A 26,556-nucleotide genomic window follows, 5' to 3' on the forward strand; every position below is an offset into this window, starting at 1 on the left:
GCCGTTAAGACCTTAGTTGAGGAGTCACTGAAAACAAAGACGAAACTCATTAAGGGATGCGATGCGAATGCGCATCATAGTATATGGGGAAGTAGTGATACTAATGCAAGGGGAGAGTCGCTAATAGAGTTTATTTTGCGTACTAATCTGGTAGTTTGCAACAAGGGAGATGCCCCAACCTTTGTCACTAAAAACAGGCAAGAGGTTTTGGACATCACCTTGGCCTCGCAAGAACTGAATGAAATGATATCTGAGTGGCATGTTTTAAGTGAACACAGCTTCTCAGATCATCGCTACATCAGTTTCAAATTTGATGTTCATATCACCAAGACCATATTTTCGCCAAATGTTAGGAAAGCTGACTGGAATAGGTATAGGGAATCGTTCAATATGATGATACCGGAAATAACAGAGACAAATATGAGAAATGTGCAAGATATCGAACACGCAGTGGAGCGGATTACTAAGGCCTTCAACATCTCACTGAAAGCTACATGCCCTAGAGGAAAGCCAAGGGGGAAACATCGACCACCATGGTGGTCTACGGAATTAAGTAATATGAGGAAATCCTGCAGGAAGCTCTTTAACAAGGCAAAGTCCACCAGAGCCCCTGAGGACTGGGACGCTTACAAGAGGAATCTGAGAGGATACAAGCGAGAACTGAGAAAGGCTCAGCATAACTCTTGGAATGACTACTGCAGCAGTATTGAGAATACGTCCGAGGCTTCCAGACTACGGAAGGTTCTAGCATCCACCAACTCCGCTCCAGGTTTCATTAAAACATCGGAGGGAAATTGGACAACGTCCAGTGAGGAGACGCTGGAGGTACTATTGGACACACATTTTCCTGGAAATCAGACGGTTGAACCATGTACTGGCGGTGCCACAGTTGCTCAGCGGTCGTTTCCTGTCGAGGAAATTGTATCGGAAACTAGAATAAGATGGGCGCTAAATAGCTTTGGACCATTCAAATCCCCCGGACCTGATGGAATTACTCCGGCGGAGTTACAAGCTGTAACTGACAAAATTATCCCCTGGTTGTCAGTGATATATAAAGGATGTATCAACTTTTCATATATCCCAGGAAAGTGGAGGGAAACAAAAGTCGTTTTCATACCTAAAGCGGGAAAAGCCTCTCACTCGAGGGCGAAGGATTTCCGACCAATCAGCTTATCCTCATTCCTACTTAAGACTCTGGAGAGGATGATAGATATTTATCTTAGAACTAGCATCGATTCAAGGTTGTTCTCGAAAGGACAGCATGCATACTCGAAGGGCAGGTCTACTGAGACCGCACTACATGAACTAGTCAGCTTTATTGAAAGCTCACTATCTGTCAAAGAATACACAATCGTGGCGTTTCTAGACATCGAAGGGGCGTTCAATAATGTCCATCCGAGCTCGATATTAAATGGACTGACAACTCTGAATGTTGATCCATGTATACTCAGGCTGTTAGACGAACTGCTAATGAAGAGACGTATTTCAGCCACACTAGGACAAGCAAACATACAAAGGTATGTGAACAGAGGCACTCCCCAAGGAGGAGTTCTATCACCTCTTCTTTGGAATGTTGCTATAAATAGCCTTCTGGTTACTCTAGAAAAAGAAAGGATAAAAGTGGTGGCATACGCAGATGATGTGGCTCTGGCAGTCAGGGGAAAATTCCCATCCACAATCAGAGATATTATTCAGAGGGCCCTCCGGATGACTGAGAAATGGGCGAAAGACAATGGTCTTGGGGTAAATCCTGCAAAGACAGAATTAGTCATGTACTGCAACGATCGCAAAACTCCCACGGTTAGGCCTATTTCCTTAGGGGGTATTGAAATTCCCTTTGGTGAATTTGCAAAATACCTTGGCGTTATTTTGGACAGGAAGCTGAACTTTAAGCTTAATATTGAAGAAAGGGCGAGAAAGGCAACTGTAGCTTTGTACTCGTGCAAAAAGGCAATAGGAAAAAAGTGGGGACTGAAACCAAAAATTGTGCATTGGCTATACACGGCAGTGGTTAGACCTATAATGCTATATGGTGTTGTAGTCTGGTGGCCGGCACTTCAGAAACCGACTTGTTTAGATAAAGTTCAGCGTATGGCGTGTTTGTGTATTTCAGGCGCATTCAGCAAGACAGGAACAAATTCCCTTAATGTCGTGCTGCATCTATTGCCTTTAGACATTTTGGCCAAACAGTCAGCTGCAACAACGGCTGTGCGGTTGCGCGAGCTATCGCTGTGGTCGGAAAAAGGTTACGGTCACAGTTCTGTCCTCAAAATAATGCCAGATGTGCCTAACGTAGTGGATTACACTTTGGCGAGTCCACTTTTCGACAAAAAGTTTGAGACTCTAATCCCCAACAGTGAGGCGTGGTGCACACAGACCCCGGGGAATAAAGAATATATAGATTTCTACACTGATGGCTTCAAATTGGATGGACAAGTGGGGTTCGGAGTATATTCTAATGATCTGGAACTTCGAATAGCGAAAAGATTACCTAATCACTGTAGTGTTTTTCAGGCTGAAATATTAGCAATAAGAGAGGTGGCGAATTGGCTGAGAAGTAATGTTCCAAAAAATGTGGGCATTAATATATACTCAGACAGTCAACCTGCAATAAAATCCTTGGACTCTGTGTTCCTCAACTCGAAAACGGCCATCGACTGCCGCAAATCTCTCAATGAGATGGCTGAGCAGTACAATATTCACCTAATATGGGTGCCTGGCCATAGGAACATACCGGGGAACTGCGAAGCGGATGAGTTGGCAAGGCTAGGGACTACCTTACATATTCCAGGGGAACTAGAATTTGTTGGTATGCCCCTAGCTACCTGCAAGCTCATGCTGCGTGGGAAGGCTGTTATGATGGCAAATGTTCGATGGGAGAATTGTAAGGGTTGTAACGACACCAAGCAAATATGGCCCCATTTCAACTTAAACCGCACACTAGATATGCTAATGTTCTCGAGACGTCAGATATCACTCCTGATATCTGCTATAACGGGTCGCTGCCTGATAGGCGATTTTGCAAAAACTATTGGCGCGAAGTATAATGACTATTGTATGAGCTGTCATGATGCGGAGGAAAAAGAATCAATTAAACACCTCTTGTGTGAGTGTCCTGCATTTTGTGTAAAGCGCAAGCAACTTTTAGGAGCATATAGCTTCAGATTACTGGCGGATCTGGAAAACGTTAACTTAAGCAGTCTGCTACTGTTTTTGGAACAATCTGGTTGGTTCAACAAAGAAAAATAATCAAGAAGGTTCAGCGGTTAAAACTAGAAGTGCCCATATGTAATAGGTACTTTTAGTTAATGTGGTATCACAATGGACTGAATAGTCTAAGTGAGCCTGAATCTTAATCGGGCTGCCACTTTAACCTAACCTAACCTAACCTATAGACAATTTTGTCAAAATATTATTTCGAATGAAATTTTTGTAAAAATTTTATTTCTGTAGAACATTTTGCAAAATTTTATATCTATAGAAAATTTTGTTAAAATTTTATTTCTTTAGAAAATTTTGTCAAAATTTTATTTTTTATAGAAAATTTTTCAAAATTTTATTTCTATTGAAAATTGTGCCAAGTTTTATTTGTATAGAAAATTTTGTCAAAATTTTATTTCTATAAAAAATTTTGTCCAAGTTTCATTTCTATAGAAAGTTTTTTCTATATAAAATTTTCTATAGAAAATTTTGTCAAAATTTTATTTCTATAGAAAATTTTGTCAAAATATTATATATATTTTGTCAAAATATTATTTCTATAGACAATTTTGTCAAAATATTATTTCGAATGAAATTTTTGTAAAAATTTTATTTCTGTAGAACATTTTGTCAAAATTTTATATCTATAGAAAATTTTGTTAAAATTTTATTTCTTTAGAAAATTTTGTCAAAATTTTATTTCTATAGAAAATTTTTCAAAATTTTATTTCTATAGAAAATTGTGCCAAGTTTTATTTGTATAGAAAATTTTGTCAAAATTTTATTTCTATAGAAAATTTTGTCCAAGTTTTATTTCTATAGAAATTTTTTTTTCTAAATTTTATTTCCATAGAAAACTTTGTTAAAGTTTATTTCTATAGAAAATGTTCCAAATTGTTCCAAAATTGTTGTCAAAGTTTAATTTCTATAGAAAATTTTGTCAAAATTTAATTTCTATAGAAAATTTTGTCAAAATTTTATTTCTATAGAAACTTTTCTCAAAATGTTATTTCTGTAGAACATTTTATCCAAATTTTATTTCTGTAGAAAATTTTGTCCAAATTTTATTTCTATAGAAAATTTTCTCAAAATTTTATTCCTATATAAAATTTTGCTCAAATTTTGTTTCTATAGAAAATTTTGCTCAAATTTTATTTCTATAGAAAATTTTGTCAAAATTTTAATTCTATAGAAAATTTTGTCAAAATTTTATTTCTACAGAAAATTTTGTCAAAATTTTATTTCTATAGAAAATTTTATCAAGATTTTATTTCTTAGACAATTTTGTCAAAATTTTATTTCTATAGAGAATTTTGTCAAAATTTAATTTCTATAGAAAATTTTGTCAAAATTTTATTTCTGTGGACAATTTTGTCGAAATTTTATTTCTATAGAAAATTTTCTCAAAATTTTATTCCTATAGAAAATTTTGTTCAAATTTTATTTCTATAGAAAGTTTTGTCAAAATTTTAATTCTATAGAAAATTTTGTTCAAATTTTATTTCTATAGAAAATTTTGTCAAAATATTATATATATTTTGTCAAAATATTATCTCTATAGACAATTTTGTCAAAATATTATTTCGAATGAAATTTTTGTAAAAATTTTATTTCTGTAGAACATTTTGTCAAAATTTTATATCTATAGAAAATTTTGTTAAAATTTTATTTCTTTAGAAAATTTTGTCAAAATTTTATTTCTATAGAAAATTTTTCAAAATTTTATTTCTATAGAAAATTGTGCCAAGTTTTATTTGTATAGAAAATTTTGTCAAAATTTTATTTCTATAAAAAATTTTGTCCAAGTTTTATTTCTATAAAAAGTTTTTCTAAATTTCTATAGAAAACTTTGTTAAATTTTATTTCTATAGAAAAATTTCCAAATTGTTCCAAAATTGTTGTCCAAATTTTATTTCTATAGAAAATTTTCTCAAAATTTTATTTCTGTAGAACATTTTGCCAAATTTTATTTCTATATAAAGTTGTTTTTTATGTCACAAAGTTTTCTGTACAAATTTTTTGTCAAAATTTTATTTCTATACCAATTTTTGTCATAATTTTATTTCTATACAAAATTTTCTCAAAATTTTATTTCTATAGAAGGTTTTCTCAAATTTTTATTTCTATTGAAAATTTTGTCTAAATTTTATTCCTATTGAAAATTTAGTCACAATGTTATTTCTATAGGAAATTTTATCAAAATTTTATTTCTATTGAATTAAAATTTTCTTTTTATAGGAAATTTTATCAAAATTTTATTTCTATTGAATAAAAATTTTATTTTTATTGAAAATTTTTGCCAAAATTTTATTTCTGTAGAAAATTGTCTCAAAATTTTATTTCTATTGAAAACTGTGTCAAAATTTTATTTCTGTAGAAAATTTTACCAAATTTTGGCCCAGTTGAACAGGCCCTATGTTACACATAACACATGTAGCCGAAATGGTATTTTTGCTAGCGAAATTTTACAACGATCGGAAAAACTTAGTAATACTGTGAAACTTCTCCAATTTGGACACTCCGAAAACTGGACAATTGTCGTGAGACGTTTGTTATATTAATACATTAAAATTACCCTGTTATAACTGGACACCTTCCAAATGTAGACAAATTTTTGGGTGGATGTCCACTTTTGAGAGGTTTCACTGTATTCACCAAATTTCTCATTAAAATTGAGGCATAGAAACAATTTCGTAAATACCATGAAAATTTCCGCTAGTGTAATGAATTTTCTATTTAATAATGAAATATTTCAATTAAAATTAGATTTTCTTTCTTTGCGTGGATTGTTTAAATTACAGAAGTTAACACCTGAGCTTTCTAAGCGGGCTTATAGCAATCACTATATCCCTTTAAAACTTACATTATTATCATGTAGCATTTCCACTACTTGATATGGTATATTATATGTCAATGATCCCAAAAGAGCATCCTGAAAAAAAAATAATCATAAATGTTCCAATCTATTCCATTTACATTTTACAAATGTGAATAGCTTACTGTGTCATTTTGACTTCTAATTTCTTCATCCATAGCTGTGGCATCATGAAGAACATAGGTGAAATTCAGCATTTTTGATAGTTCCTTCAGAATTTCCATGACTATACCAGAGTGTTCGATAATTTTCCCGCTTGAATCTTTTTTTAAAATTTGCCATGGTGGACGCTTTTTGGGAAAAGTAAAATAATATTTAGATCACCTGGTATTTTTCAGAAGTATATTTAATAAATTTAAATAAAAATATTGCAAAGGTTAAAAAGTAATCATACCATCAGACCTTTGCAATATTTTTGTTTAAATTTATCAAATTAACTTCTGAAAATAATTGTTTTGGTTTTTTTGCGATTACTTACATGAATAGTTATGATATCCAAGGTTATATTTCGAAAATAGTGAGTTATGTGAGGAAATGCCAATTCATGTGTTACGAATCCCAGTACTGATGTCCAATATCCAATATTAACAAATTCAAAATGTTTATTGCGATTTTCAAATGAGCCTGTAACAATAATGTGTAGAAAATTGTTAAATAATTTTTATCAGTACACGGACAAAAAAGTGTAAAAAAATATATGTTGGAGACCCAATTTTTTAACAAAATATATTTGAGTACGGGTATATAATGCTCTTAAACTAGCATAAAATGTTTAGAACATATATGTTAATATGTTAGAATATATTATGTTTGGTTCATTGAATTTTCTTAAATACAATATGAGTTTATACAAACATACACGCTCACAAAAAATCGCTTCTGTAACATATACTCCCAAACATATTTTGCTTCAAGCATATACATTTCTGGGTATTGCCCAAACATTTATATGTTTGATCTCTTCCAATATATAATATGTTTGAAAGCATATTGGTCTAAACAATATATGTTTGGCTAGTCTAAGTTCCAAACATTTTGTATTTTTGCATCCAAATTCAATAATGTTGTCTTCCAAAAAACAATATGTTATTATGTGAACATATAATATGTTTGGAAGCATTTTGCACCCAAAAATATTATATGCTTAAAAAAAATTCTCCCAAACAATATTGTGCTCAAAATTTTATTTATTTATTTATATATTTACAATCATAATGAATTATGAAAATAAACAGGTAATATAGGTGCTAACAACATAGGTTTTCGACCTGAATGCTCAAAATTTTGTTTCTGCCTAATTGTATATTCCCCCACACGTCCACGAGATTTTTTAGTTCTTAGCACCTTTTTCTGTAATACAAACATTGTAGAAGAAATTATTCAATTGTATGATTTTTTTTTTATTTTAATTTTACCTTTTGCCGGACGGGGATCCGAACAGCGGACCACACAGTTTGTAAGGATCAAAGAAGTAGCTGATCAATTGCCCAAGGAAAAATAAAATGTTAATTTTGTAATAACAAGCAAACAACAACCAACTTAATTCAATATCGCTCCCTGTTAAATAGCGCTCCAAGCTACTAAACACATATATGTTTATAGGCTATTTCTAAATTAATATATGTTTGCATCCAAGCATATTATATTTACAAACATTTTATGTCCCAAACATAATATGTTCTAACATATTAACATATATGTCCCAAACATGTTATGCTAGTTTATGAACATTATATGCTTGCACTCAAAAATATCGTGTTTAAAAATTTGTGTTCCAAACATATAATGTTTATATCCAAACATATGAAAAACAGTCTTTTTCATCCGTGTAAAAGGTGAAAAAACACTGAACCCACCAGGAAAGATAATTTTACTTAATTTTAGAAATATAACATTAATTTTTAGAAAATTTTAACTCAACTGTATTAGAAACGCAGATGTCATGCCGTTTTCACAAAAATATGTAAGTAATTTTCGATAAATTCAAGAAAAATTATTACACCAAATTATTATTATACCCACCACCATAGAATGGTAATGGCGGTATAATAAGTTTGTCATTCCGTGTGTAACACATCGAAATATCGATTTTCGACTATATACCAGGGCTGTGGAGTCGGCGTCGGAGTCTTGGAGTCGGAGTCTGAAGATTTGGCTGGAGTCGGAGTCGGAGTCGTAAAAATTTTGCTCGACTCCGACTCCGGCTAAACCAAATTTTTTAAAACACTTCACATTTTTGTAACTAAAAAAGTTTTTACGCAAATTAGTTTCCAATGCGTTATGCATTCGATCAATGTACACCACGATTGGAAATAAAAATCAACTTCCAATTACGGCTATCATTTTATGTTTCCTAGAATGTTAGACTAGCAAATGGGCTGGATCGATCCATTTTAATCCCCATATCAATTTATTTGAAATAATTCGAACAATAATTCGAATTTATTGTTTTTAATTTTATTTTAAGGCTATATATCTACACACATATGACAGAAAAAATTGTCAAAGCTGTTTTTTATAGAAAATTTTGTCACTATTGTATTTATATGGAATGTTTTGTCAAAATTTAATTTCTATAAAAAAAATTATTCGAAATATTATTACTATAGAAAATTTTTTTCCTATAGAAAATTAAGTCAACATTTGTTTCTTTAGAAAATAAAAAATAAAACAAGTATATACAGCAGTATGTTCGTCCGGGCCAAATCATAAATACCCACCACCATGAATCAAATATACTAATTTCCTTAGAACATTTCATGGGGGTTTGATGACAGATCAGTTTAACCAGTTCGCATCCCGAAAATAAATGCAAAGATTTTACCTATCAGATTCCGGATTTATAAGAACTATTTTTGTTTGAGTTTTAAAGGAATCATAAACATATCCTGTAAATGTGCAAGAAAATTAAGAAAAAATACCTTGATTTGAAATCTAAAATCTATAGTACACCAACTGTTTTATGATTACGAGAAGTAATATCTGGCAAATTTGCATTTATGGTAAATGCACCTTCTGTACCCTCAATATCTGAAATCGGTCTATATGGAGGCCTTACCAGCGTTGCAACAACGAATTTTTATTTTGGACCAAATTTTTCCAAAATTCGTACCAGGGGACCAGTTTTCTAATTTAAATTAAAATAATTTAAAAGTTACAATTTTTCTAAAATTTTTCTTCGAAAGAAAATTTTTTAAAAATTTTATTTCTATATAAAATGTTGACCTCATTCTATTTCTATCGAAAATTTTGTCCATGTTTTATTTCTATAGAAAATTTTGGTCCAAATTTTATTTCAATAGATTTCATTTTAGCCAAAATTTCAATTTAGCCAAAATTTAATTGCTATAGAAAATGTAGCCAAAGTTTAATTCTATTGAAAATTTAGCCAAAATTTAATTTCTGTAAAAAATTTAGCCAAAATTTTATTTCTATTACATATTTAGCAGAAATTTGTACAAAATTTTTGCATAATATTGTATCCCAAAATTTTTTAAGAAGCTTATTTCTATACAAAATTTTGTTAAAATTTTATTTCTATGAAAATTTGTTAAAATTTTATTTCCATGAAAATTTTGTTAAAATTTTATTTCTATAGAAATTTTTGTCCAAATGTTATTTCTGCAGAAAAATTCCATTTGGTCTGACCATCGGACCAACTTCAATAATTTTTTGGGTCTATTTTGGTCAATCGGACTAATGGGGCTACGCCAAAAACATGGAAGGATACGTACAGTATTCAGCACATCTATTGTAGTTCTAGAATATAGACCCCAAAACGGAGGGCCGGTTTATAAGGGGACTATATCAAAAACTGGACCGATACACAATATATTCGGCACACCTATTAATGGTCCTAGAATACCTCCAGATTTCAAATTTCAGGCAAATTGGATAAAAACTACGGATTGTAGAAGTCCAAGAAGTAAACTCGTAACATCGGTCTAAAAGGGGGCTATATCAAAACTTCGTCCGATAGTGACCATCTTCGGCACGCCTTGTAATGGTCCTATAATACCTCTAGATTTCCAACTTCAGACAAATTGGATAACAACTACGGATTCTAGAAGCTCAAGAAATAAAATCGGGAGTTCTGTCTATATGGGAGCTATATTAAAACATGGTCCGATAATCACCATTTTCAGCACTCCTCCTTATAGCCCTAGAATACCTCTAGGTTTCCAATTTCTGGCAAATTGGATAAAAACTACGGTTTTTATAAGCCAAAGACCCCAAATCGGGCGATCGGTTGATATGGGAGCTATATCAAAACCTGGACCGATCTAGCTCATCTTCGACATGACAAACTTATTATACCCCTGTCACCATTCTATGGTGGTGGGTATAAAAATATTTTTATGTAGAAAATTTTGTCAAAAATTTATTTCTATAGAAAATTTAGCCAAAATTTTGCTTCTATAGAAAATTGTGCAAATTTTTATTTACACAAAAAATTTTCCAAAATTTCTATTAATAATTTTTTCAAATTTTTTTCCATAGAAAATTGTGCCAAAATTTTGTTACTATAGATTTTTTTTATACAAAATTTATACAACATTTTATGTCGATAGAAAATTTAGTCAACATTTTAGTTTTATAGAAAATGTAGTCTAAATTTTCTTTCTATAGAAAATTTTGCAACATTTTATTTCTTTAGAAAATTTTGCAAAATTTTATTTACTACACAAAAATTTTTCCAAAAATTTCTATTAATATTTTTTTCAAAATTTTATTTCTATAGAAAATTTTGTCAAAATTTGTTTACTATAGTCTTTTTATAGAAAATTTGGTTAAAATTTATTTATATAGAAAATTTTCTCAAACATTTATTTATATAGAGAATTTAGTTCAAATTTTGTTTGTATAGAAAATTTTGCAAACTTTTATTTACTACACAAAAATTTTTCCAAAATTTCTATTTATATTTTTTTCAAAATTTTATTTCTATAAAACAATTTGTCAAAATTTTATTTATGTAGCAAATTTTCTCAAATTTTTTTCTTACTGATACTCACTGCTAAGTCGAAAACTGGTAAAAATGACTCAAATTTTGCAATATAAAAAATTATGAATGTTTCCCAAATATTGCACGAGATTTTGTAGAAGTCTGATTTCAGATTTTATCAAAATGTTGATCTAAATACAAAGTTGTGCAGAGTATGTTACAATCGGCCCGCCCGACTTTAGACTTTCTTTGCATTTTTATTTTTTGCTATAATTGTGTTACGTCCCATAACGTTAGATTTAAATTTTAGGTACAGAGATTTTCTAGAAGTATATACAATTTTGTCTAAATCGATTCAGATTCAAATTCATGCCTATGGGAATATAACCCTTTATAATAATTTTCGTCCACAAATAAATATACTGTCGGTATCTTCTCATATTATGATGGGTATTTATATCATTATTTTATTTATTAAACATTGCCCTAAATTTGAAATAAAGAGTTTAATTGGTATAAATGCGAAATTAAGACCTTTCTTGCACACATAAATAAATACGATACTTTATATCGATCCATATATATACCCCATATATATCCCCTCAATAGAACTACAAATTAGTGGTACCAAAATGAGATTTAGTTATATTACCCGGAGTCGACTCCGGAGTCGGAGTCGGAGTCGAGCTGATGAAAAATGCTGGAGTCGGAGTCGAGCAAAATTGGCTCGACTCCACAGCCCTGCTATATACAGTATATATATATTCTTGATCAGGGAGAAATTCTAAGACGATATAAGCATGTCCGTCTGTCTGTCTGTTTTAATCACGCTACAGCCATCAATAATGGCGCTATCATCCTGAAATTTAGCACAGATTCGTTGTTTGTTCGCAGGCAGGTCAAGTTCGAAGATGGACTATATCGGTCCAAGTTTTCATATATAGTCCCCATATAAACCGACTTCCCGATTTCTTGAGCTTATAAAAACCGTAGTTTTTTTCCAATTTGCCTGAAATTGAAAATCTACTTGAGGACTTGAGGAAAGGTGTGCCGAAAATGGTGCCCATCGGTCCATGTTTTGGTATAGCCCCCATATAGACCGATCTCCCGATTTTGCTTCTTGGGCTTCTAGAAACTGTATTTAGAATCCGATTTGCCTGAAATTGGAAATCTAAAGGTTGGGTCAAAATTTGGTCAATATAAACTTGACGTATTTCTTTCAATTTTGCATTAAAAAACCTGAACACCCCTCATTTTGAAGGTGTGTGTGTGTGTGTAGAATGTTGCTCCTATTTTGATTTTGGAATTCACTCTTCAGTTGTCAAAATGCCGTCCAAGCAAGAAGAGCAGCGTATCAAAATTTTGCTCGCGCATCGCGAAGATCCGAGCTACTCGCACGCAAAGCTGGCATAATCGCTAAAAGTTGCCAAATCAACCGTTACAAATGTAATTAAAGTGTTTGGGGAACGTTTGTCGACAGCCAGGAAGTCTGGATCGGGGGGAAATCGAAAACCGGAAGCCGCTGAGACGACAAAGAGAGTTGCCGGTAGTTTCAAGCGAAACCCTAACCTCTCTCTCCGAGATGCCGCAAATAAGCTGGGTGTATCGTCTACAACCGTGCATCGAGCCAAAAAACGAGCAGGACTATCGACTTACAAGAAGGTAGTGACCCCAAATCGCGATGATAAACAAAATACGACGGCCAAAGCGCGATCCCGGAGGCTGTACACGACGATGCTGACAAAGTTTGCCTGCGTGGTAATGGACGACGAAACCTACGTCAAAGCCGACTACAAGCAGCTTCCGGGACCGGAGTTTTATACGGCAAAAGGAAGGGGAAAGGTAGCAGATATTTTCAAGCATATAAAACTGTCAAAGTTCGCAAAGAAATATCTGGTTTGGCAAGCCATCTGTACCTGTGGCTTGAAAAGTATCATTTTCATAGCTTCCGGGACTGTAAACCAAGAAATTTACGTGAAAGAGTGTTTGAATAAACGTCTGCTGCCTTTCCTGAAGAAACACGGCTGTTCCGTACTGTTTTGGCCGGATTTGGCATCTTGCCATTACGGTAAAAAGGCCATGGAGTGGTACGCCGCCAACAACGTGCAGGTGGTTCCCAAGGACAAGAACCCTCCCAACACGCCAGAGCTCCGCCCAATTGAGAAATACTGGGCTATTGTCAAGCGGAACCTAAAGAAGACCAAAAAAACTGCTAAGGACGAGCAGCAGTTCAAGGCAAACTGGCTTTCTGCGGCGAAGAAAGTGGACAAGGTGGCTGTACAAAATCTGATGGCAGGTGTCAAGCGTGAGGCCCGGCAATTCGGATTTGGAAAAGCGAAAGCCTAACTGAATATTTTTCCTGAATTTTATACTAATTGAACTTGAAAAAGAAATTTAATTTGATTTTTTAAATAAACGATTTCACCGATTTACACGCGTTTTCCCTTGACCAAATTTTGACCGTACCACCCTTTTGAGGTATTTTGGGAACATAAAGAGGTGTGTCGAAAATAGTCCGAATCGGTCCATGTTTTGGTATAGCCCCCATATAGACCGATCTCCCGATTTTGCTTCTAGGGCGTCTAGAAACTGTATTTTCTATCCGATTTGTCTGAAAATCTAGAGATACTTTAGGACCATACACAGGTGTGTCGAAAATGGTCCGTATCGGTCCATGTTTTGGTATAGCCGCCATATAGACCGATCTCCCGATTTTTATTCTTGGGCTTCTATAAACTGCATTTTCTATCCGATTTGGCTGAAATTGGATATCTAGAGGTATTTTGGGACCATAAAGAGGTGTGTTGAAAATTGTCCGTATCGGTCCATGTTTCGGTATAGACCATATAGACGATCTCCCGATTTTGCTTTTTGGGCGTCTAGAAACTGTATTTTCTATCCGTTTTGCCTGAAATTGAAAATCTAGAGGTAATAGGTTGGCTGATAAGTTCCCGGTCTAACAAAGAAAAACACATTTTTTTTCGAAATTTGTTTTTATTATTCAACATAGTTCCCTTCAAGAGCGATACAACCTGAAATTGCCTAAAATTGAAAATCTAGAGGTATGTTATTTTAGGACCATAAAGTGGTGTGTCGAAAATGGTCCGTATCGGTCCATGTTTTGGTATAGCCGCCATATAGACCGATCTCCCGAATTTTATTCTTGGGCTTCTATAAACTGTATTTATTTGCTTGAAATTGGAAATTTAGAGGTATTTTGGGGCCACAAATAGGTGTGCCGAAATTGAGGTGTATCGGTCCATTTTTTGGTATAACCCCCATATAGATCGATTTTACTTCTTGGGCGTCTGGAGACTATATTTTCTAGCCGATTTGCTTGAAATTGAAAATCTAGAGAAGATCACAAATAGGTGTCACAAATGGTGCCTATCGGTTCATGTTTTGGTGTAGCCCCCATATAGACCGATGTCCAGATTTAACTCCTTGGGCTTCTAGAAACCGTAGTTTTTATCCGATTTGCACAAAAATGTAAATATAGTGGAATTTCAGACCCTCAAAAATCTGTATCGTATTTATTTTTACCGGTCCGTTTGGTAAGGCATCGATGTAGACCGATTTAACTTCTTGAGGGTACACCCAAAGAAAAAATATTTTCCTCCGGAATGAAATTTTAGACAAACGAAATTTCCCTTTCGTATAAAGTATCTTCGTTTAAAGCAAACTAATCCGTATTTTTATAAGCAATTCAACGATTGTCTCTAAAATTTGTGTCAAAAGAAAACTATGCTTGTTTAAAATTTCGTTCCTCAGAAAAGAAAATACTTCTTTCAGGGTATAACAGGCGCACTGATCATGAAAATTGCGTGAAACTGAAAGTAAAATTTCCAGATTCTACTCATCGTATTCATTTAAATAATGTCGGTAAAAATCTACAGATTTAAGATTTCAAATCAAGGCGTTATTTCATCATATGATTTATGATTTCTCTAAAACTCAAACAAAATTGATTCTCATAAATCCAGAATCTGATCTACGGCCATTTTCATGTAGCTCCGTTAGGCTTTAACTGCCAGTTAGCAGAAAGAAAAATGAAAATATCTTTTCTCCGGTTAACTTTAACTGAAAAAATTTCAGCAGTTAAGGTTCTAACTGGCGTATGGAATATATACGCAAGATGACAGACATGTAGATATCACGGTTTAAAACTTCGTTAGCTAACGTAGCACTAACGGAGCTTCATGAAAATGGGGGCTAGTCTTCATAGGTAGAATCTGGTTGAACTGATTTGCTTGGGAGAAAATTTGTCATCAAAATGAAATTTTCAAAAAAAAGAAAAAGAAAAAGAAAGAAATATTATATTTGATTCATGGTGGTGGGTATTTAAGATTCGGCCCGGCCGAAGAAAATTTCGTAGTTTGAAGGAAATAATTGGATTTCAAAATTGCAAAACTGCTTTTAGTGCCATACGAAGTTCAAGATGGGCGCATTATTAGTAAAATTTACAACCTTTAAGAAAATCTGAGTTGCAATAAGTTCGGCCGGGCCGAATCTCAAATACCACCACCATGAATCAAGTATTTCTTTTTTTTTTTGAAAATTTCAGGGGGTTTTAGGACAGATATTCTCCTCAGCAGTCCAGTTCAACTAGTACGCTTTACGAAGATAAATTTAAAGATTCTACCTATGAAGACTATATCAGATCTTGGATTTATAAGATTCTCGATTTGAGGTTAAGATAAATCACAAACACCTCGTGTAGGTTTGCAAAAAAATGATGAACTAATACCTTGATTTGCAATCCAAAATCCCTAGATTTGGACACCCATTATTCAAATGATTAGAAGAATTAAAATCTGGAAATTTTGCTTTAAGTTTCATGCAATTTCCATGATCAGTGCGCCTTCTATACTGGCATTGGTCTATATGGAGGCCTTACCAAATGGACCGATAAAAACTAAATACGTTAAAATTTCAGGCAAATTTGGTAACAACTACGGTTTATATAAGCCCAAGGAGTTAAATCGAGAGATCAGTCTATATGGGTTTATAAGGGGGATAGATCAAAATCCCTACCGATACACAATATATTCGGCTCTAAAAAAACCTCTAGATTTCAAATTTCAGGCAAATTGGATAAACAATTATGGTTTCTAGAAGCCCATGAAGTAAAATCGGGAGATCGGTCTATATGGCGGCTATACAAAAACATGGAACGATAGGCACAATTTTCGGTACTTATGGGCCTAAAATACCTCTAGAGTTTCAGGTAGGAAACTACAATTTCTAGAAGCCCAAGAGGTAAAATCGGGAGATCGGGCTATACCAAAACATGGACCGATACTCACCATTTTTGGCACACGTCTTTAAGGTCCGAAAATACCCCTCGATTTCAAATTTAAGGCAAATTACATAAAACTACGGTTTCTATAAGCCCAAGAAATAGAACATGGACTGATATTCACAATTTTTGACACACCTCTTTATGGTTTTAAAATACCTCTAGATTTCCAATTTCAGGCAAATTGGAGGAAAACTACGGTTTCTATAAGCCAAACAAATAAAATCGTGAAATCGGTCTATATATCAGGCAAATCGGATAAAAACTACTTTTTCTAGAAGCCCAAGTAGATAAATCGGGAGATCGTTCTTATGGGGGCTATACTAAAACATGAACCGATACTCACCGTTTTCGGCACACCTCTTTATGGTTCGAAAATACCTCTAGATTTCCAATTTCAGCCAAATTGGATGAAAACTACGGTTTCTATAAGCCAAAGAAATAAAATCGTGAAATCGGTCTATATGGGGGCTATACTAAAACATGGACTGATATTCACAATTTTTGACACAACTCTTTATGGTCGTAAAATACCTCTAGATTTCCAATTTCAGGTAAATTGGATAGAAACTGCGGTTTCTAGAAACCCAAGAAATAAAATCAGGAGATCGGTCTATATAGGGGCTATACCAAAACATGGCCCGATACTCACCATTTTTGGCACACGTCTTTATGGTCCGAAAATACCCCTCGATTTCAAATTTCAGGCAAATTACATAAAACTACGGTTTCTATAAGCCCAAGAAATAGAACATGGACTGATATTCACAATTTTTGACACACCTCTTTATGGTTTTAAAATACCTCTAGATTTCCAATTTCAGGCAAATTGGATAAAAACTACGGATTCTAGAAGCCCAAGAGGTAAAATCTGGAGATCGGTCTATATGGGGGCTATACCAAAACATGAACCGATACTCACCATTTTTGGCATATGTCTTTATGGTCCGAAAATACCTCTCGATTTACAATTTCAGGCAAATTGGATAAAAACGACGGTTTCTATAAGCCCAAGAAATAGAATCGGGAGATCGGTCTATATGGGGGCTATACGAAAACATGGACCGATACTCATCATTTTTGACACACCTCTTTATGGTTTTAAAATACCTCTAGATTTCCAATTTCAGGAAAATTGGTTAAAAACCACGGTTTCTATAAGCCCAATGCCCCAAAACGGGAGGTCGGTTTATATGGGGACTATATCACAACCTGGACCGATATAGCCCATCTTCGAACTTAACCTGCCTGCAGACAAAAGACGAGTTTGCCCAAAATTTCAGCACGATTGCTTCATTATTGAAGACTGTAGCGTGATTACAACAGACAGACAGACAGACAGACGGACATGGTCATATCGTCTTAGAATTTCTCCCTGATCAAGAATATATATACTTTATATAGTTGGCAATCGATATTTTGATGTTTTACAAATGGAATGACAAACTTATTATACCCCCGTCACCATTCTAAGGTGGTGGGTATAAAAAATGGTGTATACAAAAGAAGTACACAATTTTATTATATTTGAAAATAGTTCATATTTTCCTAAAATGGGTGAATAGCGTTTTTGAAATTAGTAAATTTTCCTTAAATTGTGTCTGTCTTCAACTTCATTTTAAAAAATTTTAACTTTTTTTAACAATTTTTTCTCCTCTATATGAAATTTTCTTAAACAACAGAAAAATATTTATTATTTTTAATAAATTTTCTTCAATTCGACAAAAATTATAAACTTATTTGTGACATAACTATTGCAAATACTAAAATATTTTAGTTAAAATTTTCCAAAATAAACCTACATTTTCTTTCATGGTGGGTGCATCATCTACACAAAAGAACACAAAATTTACTTGGATCCAAAGATTACTTCATTTTAAAATGTTGGTATTTATTTTGAATCAGAGACAGTGGTACTTATACTAAAGATTTTTTGTGTGAATTAATAAACACAACTTATAAACATTTTTTTTTTTTGTATTTAAAATGAGAGTGTTACTTACCTATTTGCCCTTTATTATGCTCCTGACTTTTACCCCAAGATAAAGCTGTCTCCACACTCCATTTCGTGCAAGTTGAACATTTACTATGATTTTTCAAATATGTCTAAAAGAATGAAAATAAAATAATAAAATTATTCGAAAAATTACACTGAGAGAAAACCGTTAATATTGATTTGGGTCAGTGCCAATATCGGTAATATACACCCAGATAAGGAATATAATCATCATGGAACATTTTTGTTGGAAAATTGTCTCTAAAATGTTTAAGAGCAAAATGTCATATTAGGACGGGAAGCATGTAATATGTTTGTCACAACCATATTATTATCTGGGAAATTATTTATCAGATTTCGGAAAGCAATTTATATTTGATAAGAAAACAATACGTTCATGGCAAAAATGTTTCATGTGCCGTATCCAAAAATTAAATTTTGATCTCAAATCAGGTTTGATCATATTCCTCCTCTTGGTTATTACAACCAAATTGCGGTTTCTCTCGGTAAATTAACTAGAACATATCTTGTATAGTACCTTCATGGTATTTAGTATATCATCTTGTTTCTCCTTCTTAGTATAGCGTAAGGCTTCCCATTCTTCATCGGAAATTTCACCGTAAATTGATTGTTCCTCTGTAATTAGTTTGGAAATGGCCAAGACAAAGGCCATAGAAATTTCTCCTATGGTGCAATTCAATGAATTCTAAACAGAAATTAAAAAAAAAACGCTAGTTAGTCATTTATTCGTTTCATATTACATAGAAACAAGTATATATGGCCGTAAGTTCGGCCAGGTCGAATCCCTCCACCATGGATTGCGTAGAAAGTTCTACTAAAGACTGTCATCCCCAATCGAATTACTTGGGTTATGGTAATACTTGCCGATGGCAAGATATCTCAAAACTTCTTAACATCGTCTTCTAAATTGGAAGTTAGTCCATACGGGGTATTTAGTAAACAAACAAGTATATACGGCCGTAAGTTCGGCCAGGCCGAAGCTTATGTACCCTCCACCATTTGGAACAAAATTTCTATAGAAATAAAATTTGGAAAAAATAGAAATAAAATTTTGACAAAATTTTCTTTAGAAATAAAATTTTGATAAAATTTTCTATAGAAATAACATTTTGACAATGTTTTCTATAAAAATAAAATTTTGGTAGATTATTTTTGGCTCGAGTGGCAACCATGATTATGAACCGATATGGACCAATTTTTGTGTGATTGGGGATCGGCTATATATAACTGTATACCGATACGGACCAATTTTGGCATGGTTATTAGCGGCCTTATACTAACACCACGTTGCAAATTTCAAACGGATCGGATGAATTTTGCTCCTCCAAGAGGCTCCGGAGATCAAATCTGGGGAAGGGTTTATATGGGGGCTATATATAATTATGGACCGATATGGACCAATTCTTGCGGGTTTCTTAGAGACCACATTCTAACACCATGTTCCAAATTTCAACTGGATTGGATGAATTTTGCTCCTCCAAGAGGCTCCGGAGGACAAATCTGGGGATCGATTTATATGGGGGCTATATATAATTATGGACCGATATGGACCAATTCTTGCATGGTTGTTAGATACCATATACTAACACCACGTACCAAATTTCAACCGGATCGGATGAATTTTGCTCCACTAAGAGGCTCCGGAGGTCAAATCTGGGGATCGGCTTATATGGGGACCGATATGGACCAATTTTGACATGGTTGTTAGATACAATATACTAACACCACGTACTAAATTTCAATCGGATCGGATGACTTTTGTTCCTCTAAGAGGCTCCGGAGGTCAAATCTGGGGATCGGTTTATATGGGGGCTATATATAATTATGGACCGATGTGGACCAATTTTTGCATGGTTGTTAGATACAATATACTAACACCACGTACTAAATTTCAATCGGATCGGATGACTTTTGTTCCTCTAAGAGGCTCCGGAGGTCAAATCGGGGGATCGGTTTATATGGGGGCTATATGCAATTATAAACCGATATGGACCAATTTCTGCATGGTTGTTAAAGACCATATAATAATACTATGTACCAAATTTCAGACGGATCAGATGAAATTTGCTTCTCTTAGAGCAATCGCAAGCCAAATTTGGGGGTCCGTTTATATGGGGGCTATACGTAAAAGTGGACCGATATGGCCCATTTGCAATACCATTTGACCTACATCAATTATAACTACTTGTGCCAAGTTTCAAGTCGATAGCTTGTTTCGTTCGGAAGTTAGCGACCCAGAATATATATACTTTATGGGGTCTTAGAGAATTTTTTGATGTGTTACAAACGGAATGACAAAGTTAATATACCCCCCATCCTATGGTGGAGGGTATGAAAACGGATAAATCAAACTTTGTTTCCTAGAATCAAATACGCAAAACCTAAATTTAAAAGAGAATCGTGTCTTAAATTTGTCCTAACCTCAATTCTCCGCTTGTTTTTGTTCGGAATCAATACCAAAATCTTTGGAACTGGGCATGTGTTTTTCAGCGTGTGTGTGAGCAGAAATAAGATCCGGAGAGATTGGCTGCCACCCATTTATGAATAAGTCAACTTTTCTACATTGTTTAAATTTTTCGACTCCCTGTTTTAAATTTTTTGAACTTTGCAAAAGCCAACTTTAAATATATCAGTTTTTCGATCTCTTCAAATATTAAAAAAAAATCCTTTTGCAATCGTCTATAATCCAAAGGCTCCGAGATATATCTTGTAATATATGTAAAAATCTTCGTATCATTAACGAAATTTGTTATTGGTATTGAGCTAACGAAATAATTTCATATATACAAAGCAAGATTTCGTTATTGTTAGGATTTTTCTGTTAATAATGAACAATTTTTATTTTCTATTATTGATGAACAATTTCATTGTCCCAATGAAAAAATTATGTTGACTCACAAAACCGAGAGAGATGATGATTTTGGGCAGCCCTGAGAAAAGCAGACATAGATGCGGATCCAGAACATAATCATACTACTATCCATTACCAAAGATCAGAGATGGCTGTTCAGAGAGACCATAACGGCGCTGTCAAGGCTGCGATCTGAAATATTTAGGTACAAGAACAACAGTATTGGGTTTTTTTTTCCCAAAATCGGGGTAATTTTTTCGTGAATGGGGACGAAATTTCTGAGTTGGGACTTGGGGATTTGGTGGGGAATTTCCATAAATTTGGGAATTTTTTCGTGAAATCGGTTTAATCTTTTTTTTTTTTAATTTATTTTCATAGGAAATTTTGTCAAAATTCTATTTCTATAGACAATTTTACCAAAACTTTATTTCCATAGGAAATTTTATCTAAATTTTATTTCGATAGAAAATTTAGTCAAAATTTTATTTCTATAGAAAATTTTGTCACAATTTTCTTTGTATAAAAAAGTTTTGTCAAAATTTTATTTCTATAGAAAATTTTGTCAAAAGTATGTTTCTATAGACAATTTTGTCAACATTTTATTTCTATGTAGAAAAATTTCTCAAAATCGGGGTAATTTTTTTCGTGAACGGGGACGAAATTTCAGAGTTGGGACTTGGGGATTTGGTGGAGAATTTCCATAAATTTGGGGATTTTTTCGTGAAATCGGTTTAATCTTTTTTTAACAAAATTTTATTTCCATATGAAATTTTGTCAAAATTCTATTTCTATAGAGAATTTTAACAAAATTTTATTTCTATAGAAAATTTTGTCAAAATTTTATTTCTATAGAAAATTTTGTCAGAATTTTATTTCTATAGAAAATTTTGTCAAAAGTTTTTTTGTATAGACAATTTTGTCAACATTTTATTTCTATGTAGAAAATTTTCTCAAAATCGGGGTATTTTTTTCGTGATTTTTGACGAGATTTCAGAGTTGGGACTTGGAGAATTGGTGGGGAATTTTTATAAACTTAGGGATTTTTTCGTGAAATCCTTTTTTAACAAAATTTTATTTCCATATGAAATTTTGTCAAAATTCTATTTCTATAGAGAATTTTACCAAAATTTTATTTCTTTAGACAATTTTGTCTAAATTCTATTTCTATAGACAATTTTACCTAAAATGTTATTTCTATAGAAAATTTTGTCAAAATTTTACTTCTATCGAAAACTTTGTCAGAATTTTATTTCTTTAGAAAATTTTGTCAAAATTTTATTTCTATAGAAAAATTTGTCAGAATTTTATTTCTATAGAAAATTTTGTCAAAATTTTATTTCTATAGAAAATTTTGTCAAAATTTTATTTCTGTATAGAAAATTATCTCAAAATTTGTTCTGTATAGAAAATTATATCTAAATTTTATTTCTATGTAAAAAATTTTCTCAGTTTTTTTTTCTATATAGGAATTTTTCTCAAAAGTTTATTTTTATATAGAAAATTTTCTCAAAATTTTACTTCTATATAGAAAATTTTCTCAGAAGTTTATTTCTATGGAAAATTTATGAAGTACGTCTTGTGGCTAAATCTACCAAAACATCAAATTTTAGAAATCTACCAAACAATAAAAAATCTACCATTTCTGGTAGAATACTACCAACTTTGGCAACGTGTCTACACCTAATTTTACTACTTGAATATTTAGAAGTAAATTTTCGTTCATAAATACAATGCTCGGTTACATTGTATTTATGAACGAAAATTTTCATACCTCCAGAATTTGGAAGACGCTCACCAGTCTCTTGGTGTTCGGTGTGGTTCGAAATCTTGATCTTATTGCAGCTTATTGGACTTGACAAAATTTTAATTTTTAAATTATTACTAATATTCTACAGCAGAGCCTTTTTATCTTGTCAAACTTTTAGTGGGGATTTTTGTGAGGAATTCAAAACATCATAATTTGGGGGACAAGAGCTAGAAAAATACTGGCAACACTGATGAATATGTACCCCTTATTCGGAATTTGAATATTCAAGATAAATGGCCAATGTCTGACCACCACTTTTTGCTTGTCTTGCTAACCCAACAGATTTCAACTTTCCAACTTAACTTCACCGGTCTTTTATATACTCACCTCACAGCTCGGTAGCGTTTGATTTAAAACAAATGCAACATTTGCTCCTTCATTCAGATTTTGTGTTATAGCCATCGAATCAAATTTCCTTTGGTTTTCATCCAGAACAAAAAATAACCATTGATTGTTGATATGAAACATATCCATGCCATCGGCCATTTCTATGATATCTTCATAGAATTTGGAAAACACAATAAATTGATTGTGCTCCCTGGGATGATTTTGAAATGGCAATAAGGCTTCTCGTATAGCTTGGCGTTTTTTCTGAGTCCGCAAGCGATCATTAATGCTATACAAATATAGGGAAATGGGTACAATATTGTTTTTGGAACTCTCATGAACCACAGATTCCACCAGTTTTGTATTCTCATTCACCAACGATTCGTCCATAATGACAACAGCCGTTTTCCATGGCAATATATTTTGAACTTTGGCATCTAAAATCATTTGTGGAAATTCCTCTCCACGACCCATCAGAGGTAACTTTAAGGAAATAATTAAATTAATTTATTATGTATTTCATTGTCATTTAGCTATTGTTTTTGTTTTATTACCATTAATGCTTCGTTTAAAGGTAGCCGAGGACAATCTGTATCCGTTATGGCTATGAGAAGAATTGTACTGGACCTAGTGGCTTTGAAGAATTTCAAGGTGTTCTCGCAATTCATCACAGTCATGGCAGCTAAAAATTCTGTAGAAGGAAATACATAGGGATTATTTTAATACACACATAGAGAAAAAATCATGCATCTGTCAAATTATTGATTGATCCAATTAGGGTGTCAATTGAAATTGCTTCAATGACTAAAATCATACTATGCATCACAGATTTAATTAGACATAAAAAATGAATTGATTTCTTCGACAATTCCAATAAATTTCTTTACTGATTCAATTAAAAATATAGTTGATATTGATTAGAAAACACAATTAATTCTTTAATTATGACAATGAATTATTTAATTAAACATCATCTTCTTTTTCAATTAATTTGTTGATTTAATTCAGTTAAAAAATTAATTATTTTATTTTTAGATGAAAAATAAATTCTTGTAATTTTATAGGAAGGACTACATTGGCGTACCAAAGGGGGAGGGGATCCTCTGTGGAGATCTAAGAACCACCAGAAACATTTTAGCTTAGAATATTCGAGCATAACTATTACGTTGACTATACAGTACAATGGTTAGTATGCCCGCCTTGCATACAAAGGGTCGTGGGCTACGGTCGTACACCAAAAGCTATTCAGTGGTGGATTATCCCTCTCAGTTATGCTGGTGACCTTTCGGAGGGTTTCAAAGCGTCTCTAAGGGCGTTTTTGTTTCGCAAAAAATATGTTACCTTGGTGTTCACTCACGGTTGACACAGTTGGAAGAATTATATCAAAAATGGTATATTTTTTACTGTTTGATAGATTGGTATAATTCTTCAGGTTTTGGTAGATTTTCCAAAGATTCCTCTCCGACTTTTACAAATTTGCTACAGAAATAAACTTTTGACAAAATTTCTATAGAAATAAACTTTTGACAAAATTTCTATAGAAATAATAAAAAATTTCTATAGAAAGTAAAAAAATTCTGTATAAATAAAATTTAGACAAAATTTTCTATAGAAATAAAATTTTGATAAAAATTTCTGTAGAAATAAAATTTAGACAAAATTTTCTATAGAAATAACTTTTTTGTAGAGTTTGTAAGGCTTGAGGTCATGTTAAAATGTAAATTTTATATTAATTTTTAAATTTTCTTGTTTTGTTAAAGTGAATTTCCCTGAAGACGGACAACGATGGTGTTCGAAATAATGGAAAGAAAAATAAGACACTATAAAAAAATATGATTTTGTTTTGTTTTATTACAACATGACCTCAAGCCTTACAAACTCTACAAATAATTATACTAAAAGGTCAACTATACAACAACTACAAGAAATAAAATTTTGACAAAATTTTCTATAGAAATAAAACGTTGACAAAATTTTCTATAGAAATAAAACTTTGACAAAATTTTTTTATAAAAATAAAATTTTGATAAACTTTTCTATAAAAATAAAAATCTTGGCAAAATTTTCTATAGAAATAAAATGTTGACAACATTTCTATAGAAATAAAATTTTGACAAAATTTCTATAGAAATAAAATTTTAAAAAAATTTTCTATAGAAATAAAATTTGGACCAAATTTTTTAAAGAAATAGAATTTTTACAAAATTTTTTGTAGAAGTAAAATTTTGAAAAAAGTTTTTAGAGAAATCGAATTTCGACAAAATTTTCTATAGAAATATAATTTCGAAAAAAATTCTATAGGGATAGAATTTCGACAAAATTTCTATAGAAATAAAATTTTGACAAAATTTTCGATAGACATAAAATTTTGACAAAATTTTCGATAGAAATAAATTTTTGACAAAATTTTCGATAGAAATAAATTTTTGAGAAAATTGTCGATAGGATTAAAATTTTGAGAAAATTGTCGATAGAAATAAAATTTTGACCAAATTTTCTACAGAAATAAAATTTTAACAAAATTTTCAAAAAATAGAGTTTCGTCAAAATTTTCTATAGAAATAACATTTTGACAAAATTTTCTATAGAAATAAAACGTTGACAAAATTTTTTTATAAAAATAAAATTTTGATAAACTTTTCTATAAAAATAAAAATCATGACAAAATTTTCTATAGAAATAAAATTTTGATAATATTTTCGATAGAAATACAATTTTGAAAAAAAAATTTCTATAGAAATAAAATTTTGACATAATTTTCTATAGAATACAATTTGGAAAAAAGTTTTCTATAGAAGTAGAATTTTGACAAAATTTTTTATAGAAATAGAATTTTGAAAAATTTCAATAGAAATAGAATTTCGACAAAATTTTCTATAGAAACAAAATTTTAGCAAAATTTTCTATTAAAATAAAATTTTGACAAAATTTCTATAGATTTAAAATTTTGATAAAATTTACTATGGAAATAAAATTTTGACAAAATTTTCTATAGAAATAAAATTTTGACAAAATTTTCTATGAAAATATTTTTTTCACTAAATTTTCTATAGAAATTAAATTTTGGCAAAATTTTATATAGAAATAGAATTTGGACAAAATTTCTATAGAAATAAAATGTTGACAACATTTCTATAGAAATAAAATTTTGACAAAATTTCTATAGAAATACAATTTTGACAAAATTTCTATAGAAATAAAATTTTGAAAAAAAAATTCTATAGAAATAAAATT

General features: G+C 31.9%; 1 protein-coding gene across 1 annotated transcript in view; it reads right to left on the reverse strand.

Moving 5' to 3' along the window:
- Ir93a (Ionotropic receptor 93a) overlaps positions 1-26,556 on the reverse strand; it is a 58,454-nt gene that overhangs the window by 26,876 nt on the left and 5,022 nt on the right. Inside the window, exons 2-8 of the mRNA XM_075292261.1 lie at positions 23,877-24,013; positions 23,323-23,805; positions 18,855-19,022; positions 18,324-18,426; positions 6,555-6,700; positions 6,202-6,366; positions 6,065-6,133 (exon numbers count right to left, since the gene is read on the reverse strand). Of these exons, the coding sequence (XP_075148376.1) occupies positions 6,065-6,133; positions 6,202-6,366; positions 6,555-6,700; positions 18,324-18,426; positions 18,855-19,022; positions 23,323-23,805; positions 23,877-24,013 (1,271 nt within the window). The remainder of the gene's footprint in view (positions 1-6,064; positions 6,134-6,201; positions 6,367-6,554; positions 6,701-18,323; positions 18,427-18,854; positions 19,023-23,322; positions 23,806-23,876; positions 24,014-26,556) is intronic.

The sequence above is a fragment of the Haematobia irritans genome, chromosome 1 (genome assembly GCF_050003625.1).
Source record: "Haematobia irritans isolate KBUSLIRL chromosome 1, ASM5000362v1, whole genome shotgun sequence".
Classification (NCBI taxonomy): domain Eukaryota; kingdom Metazoa; phylum Arthropoda; class Insecta; order Diptera; family Muscidae; genus Haematobia; species Haematobia irritans.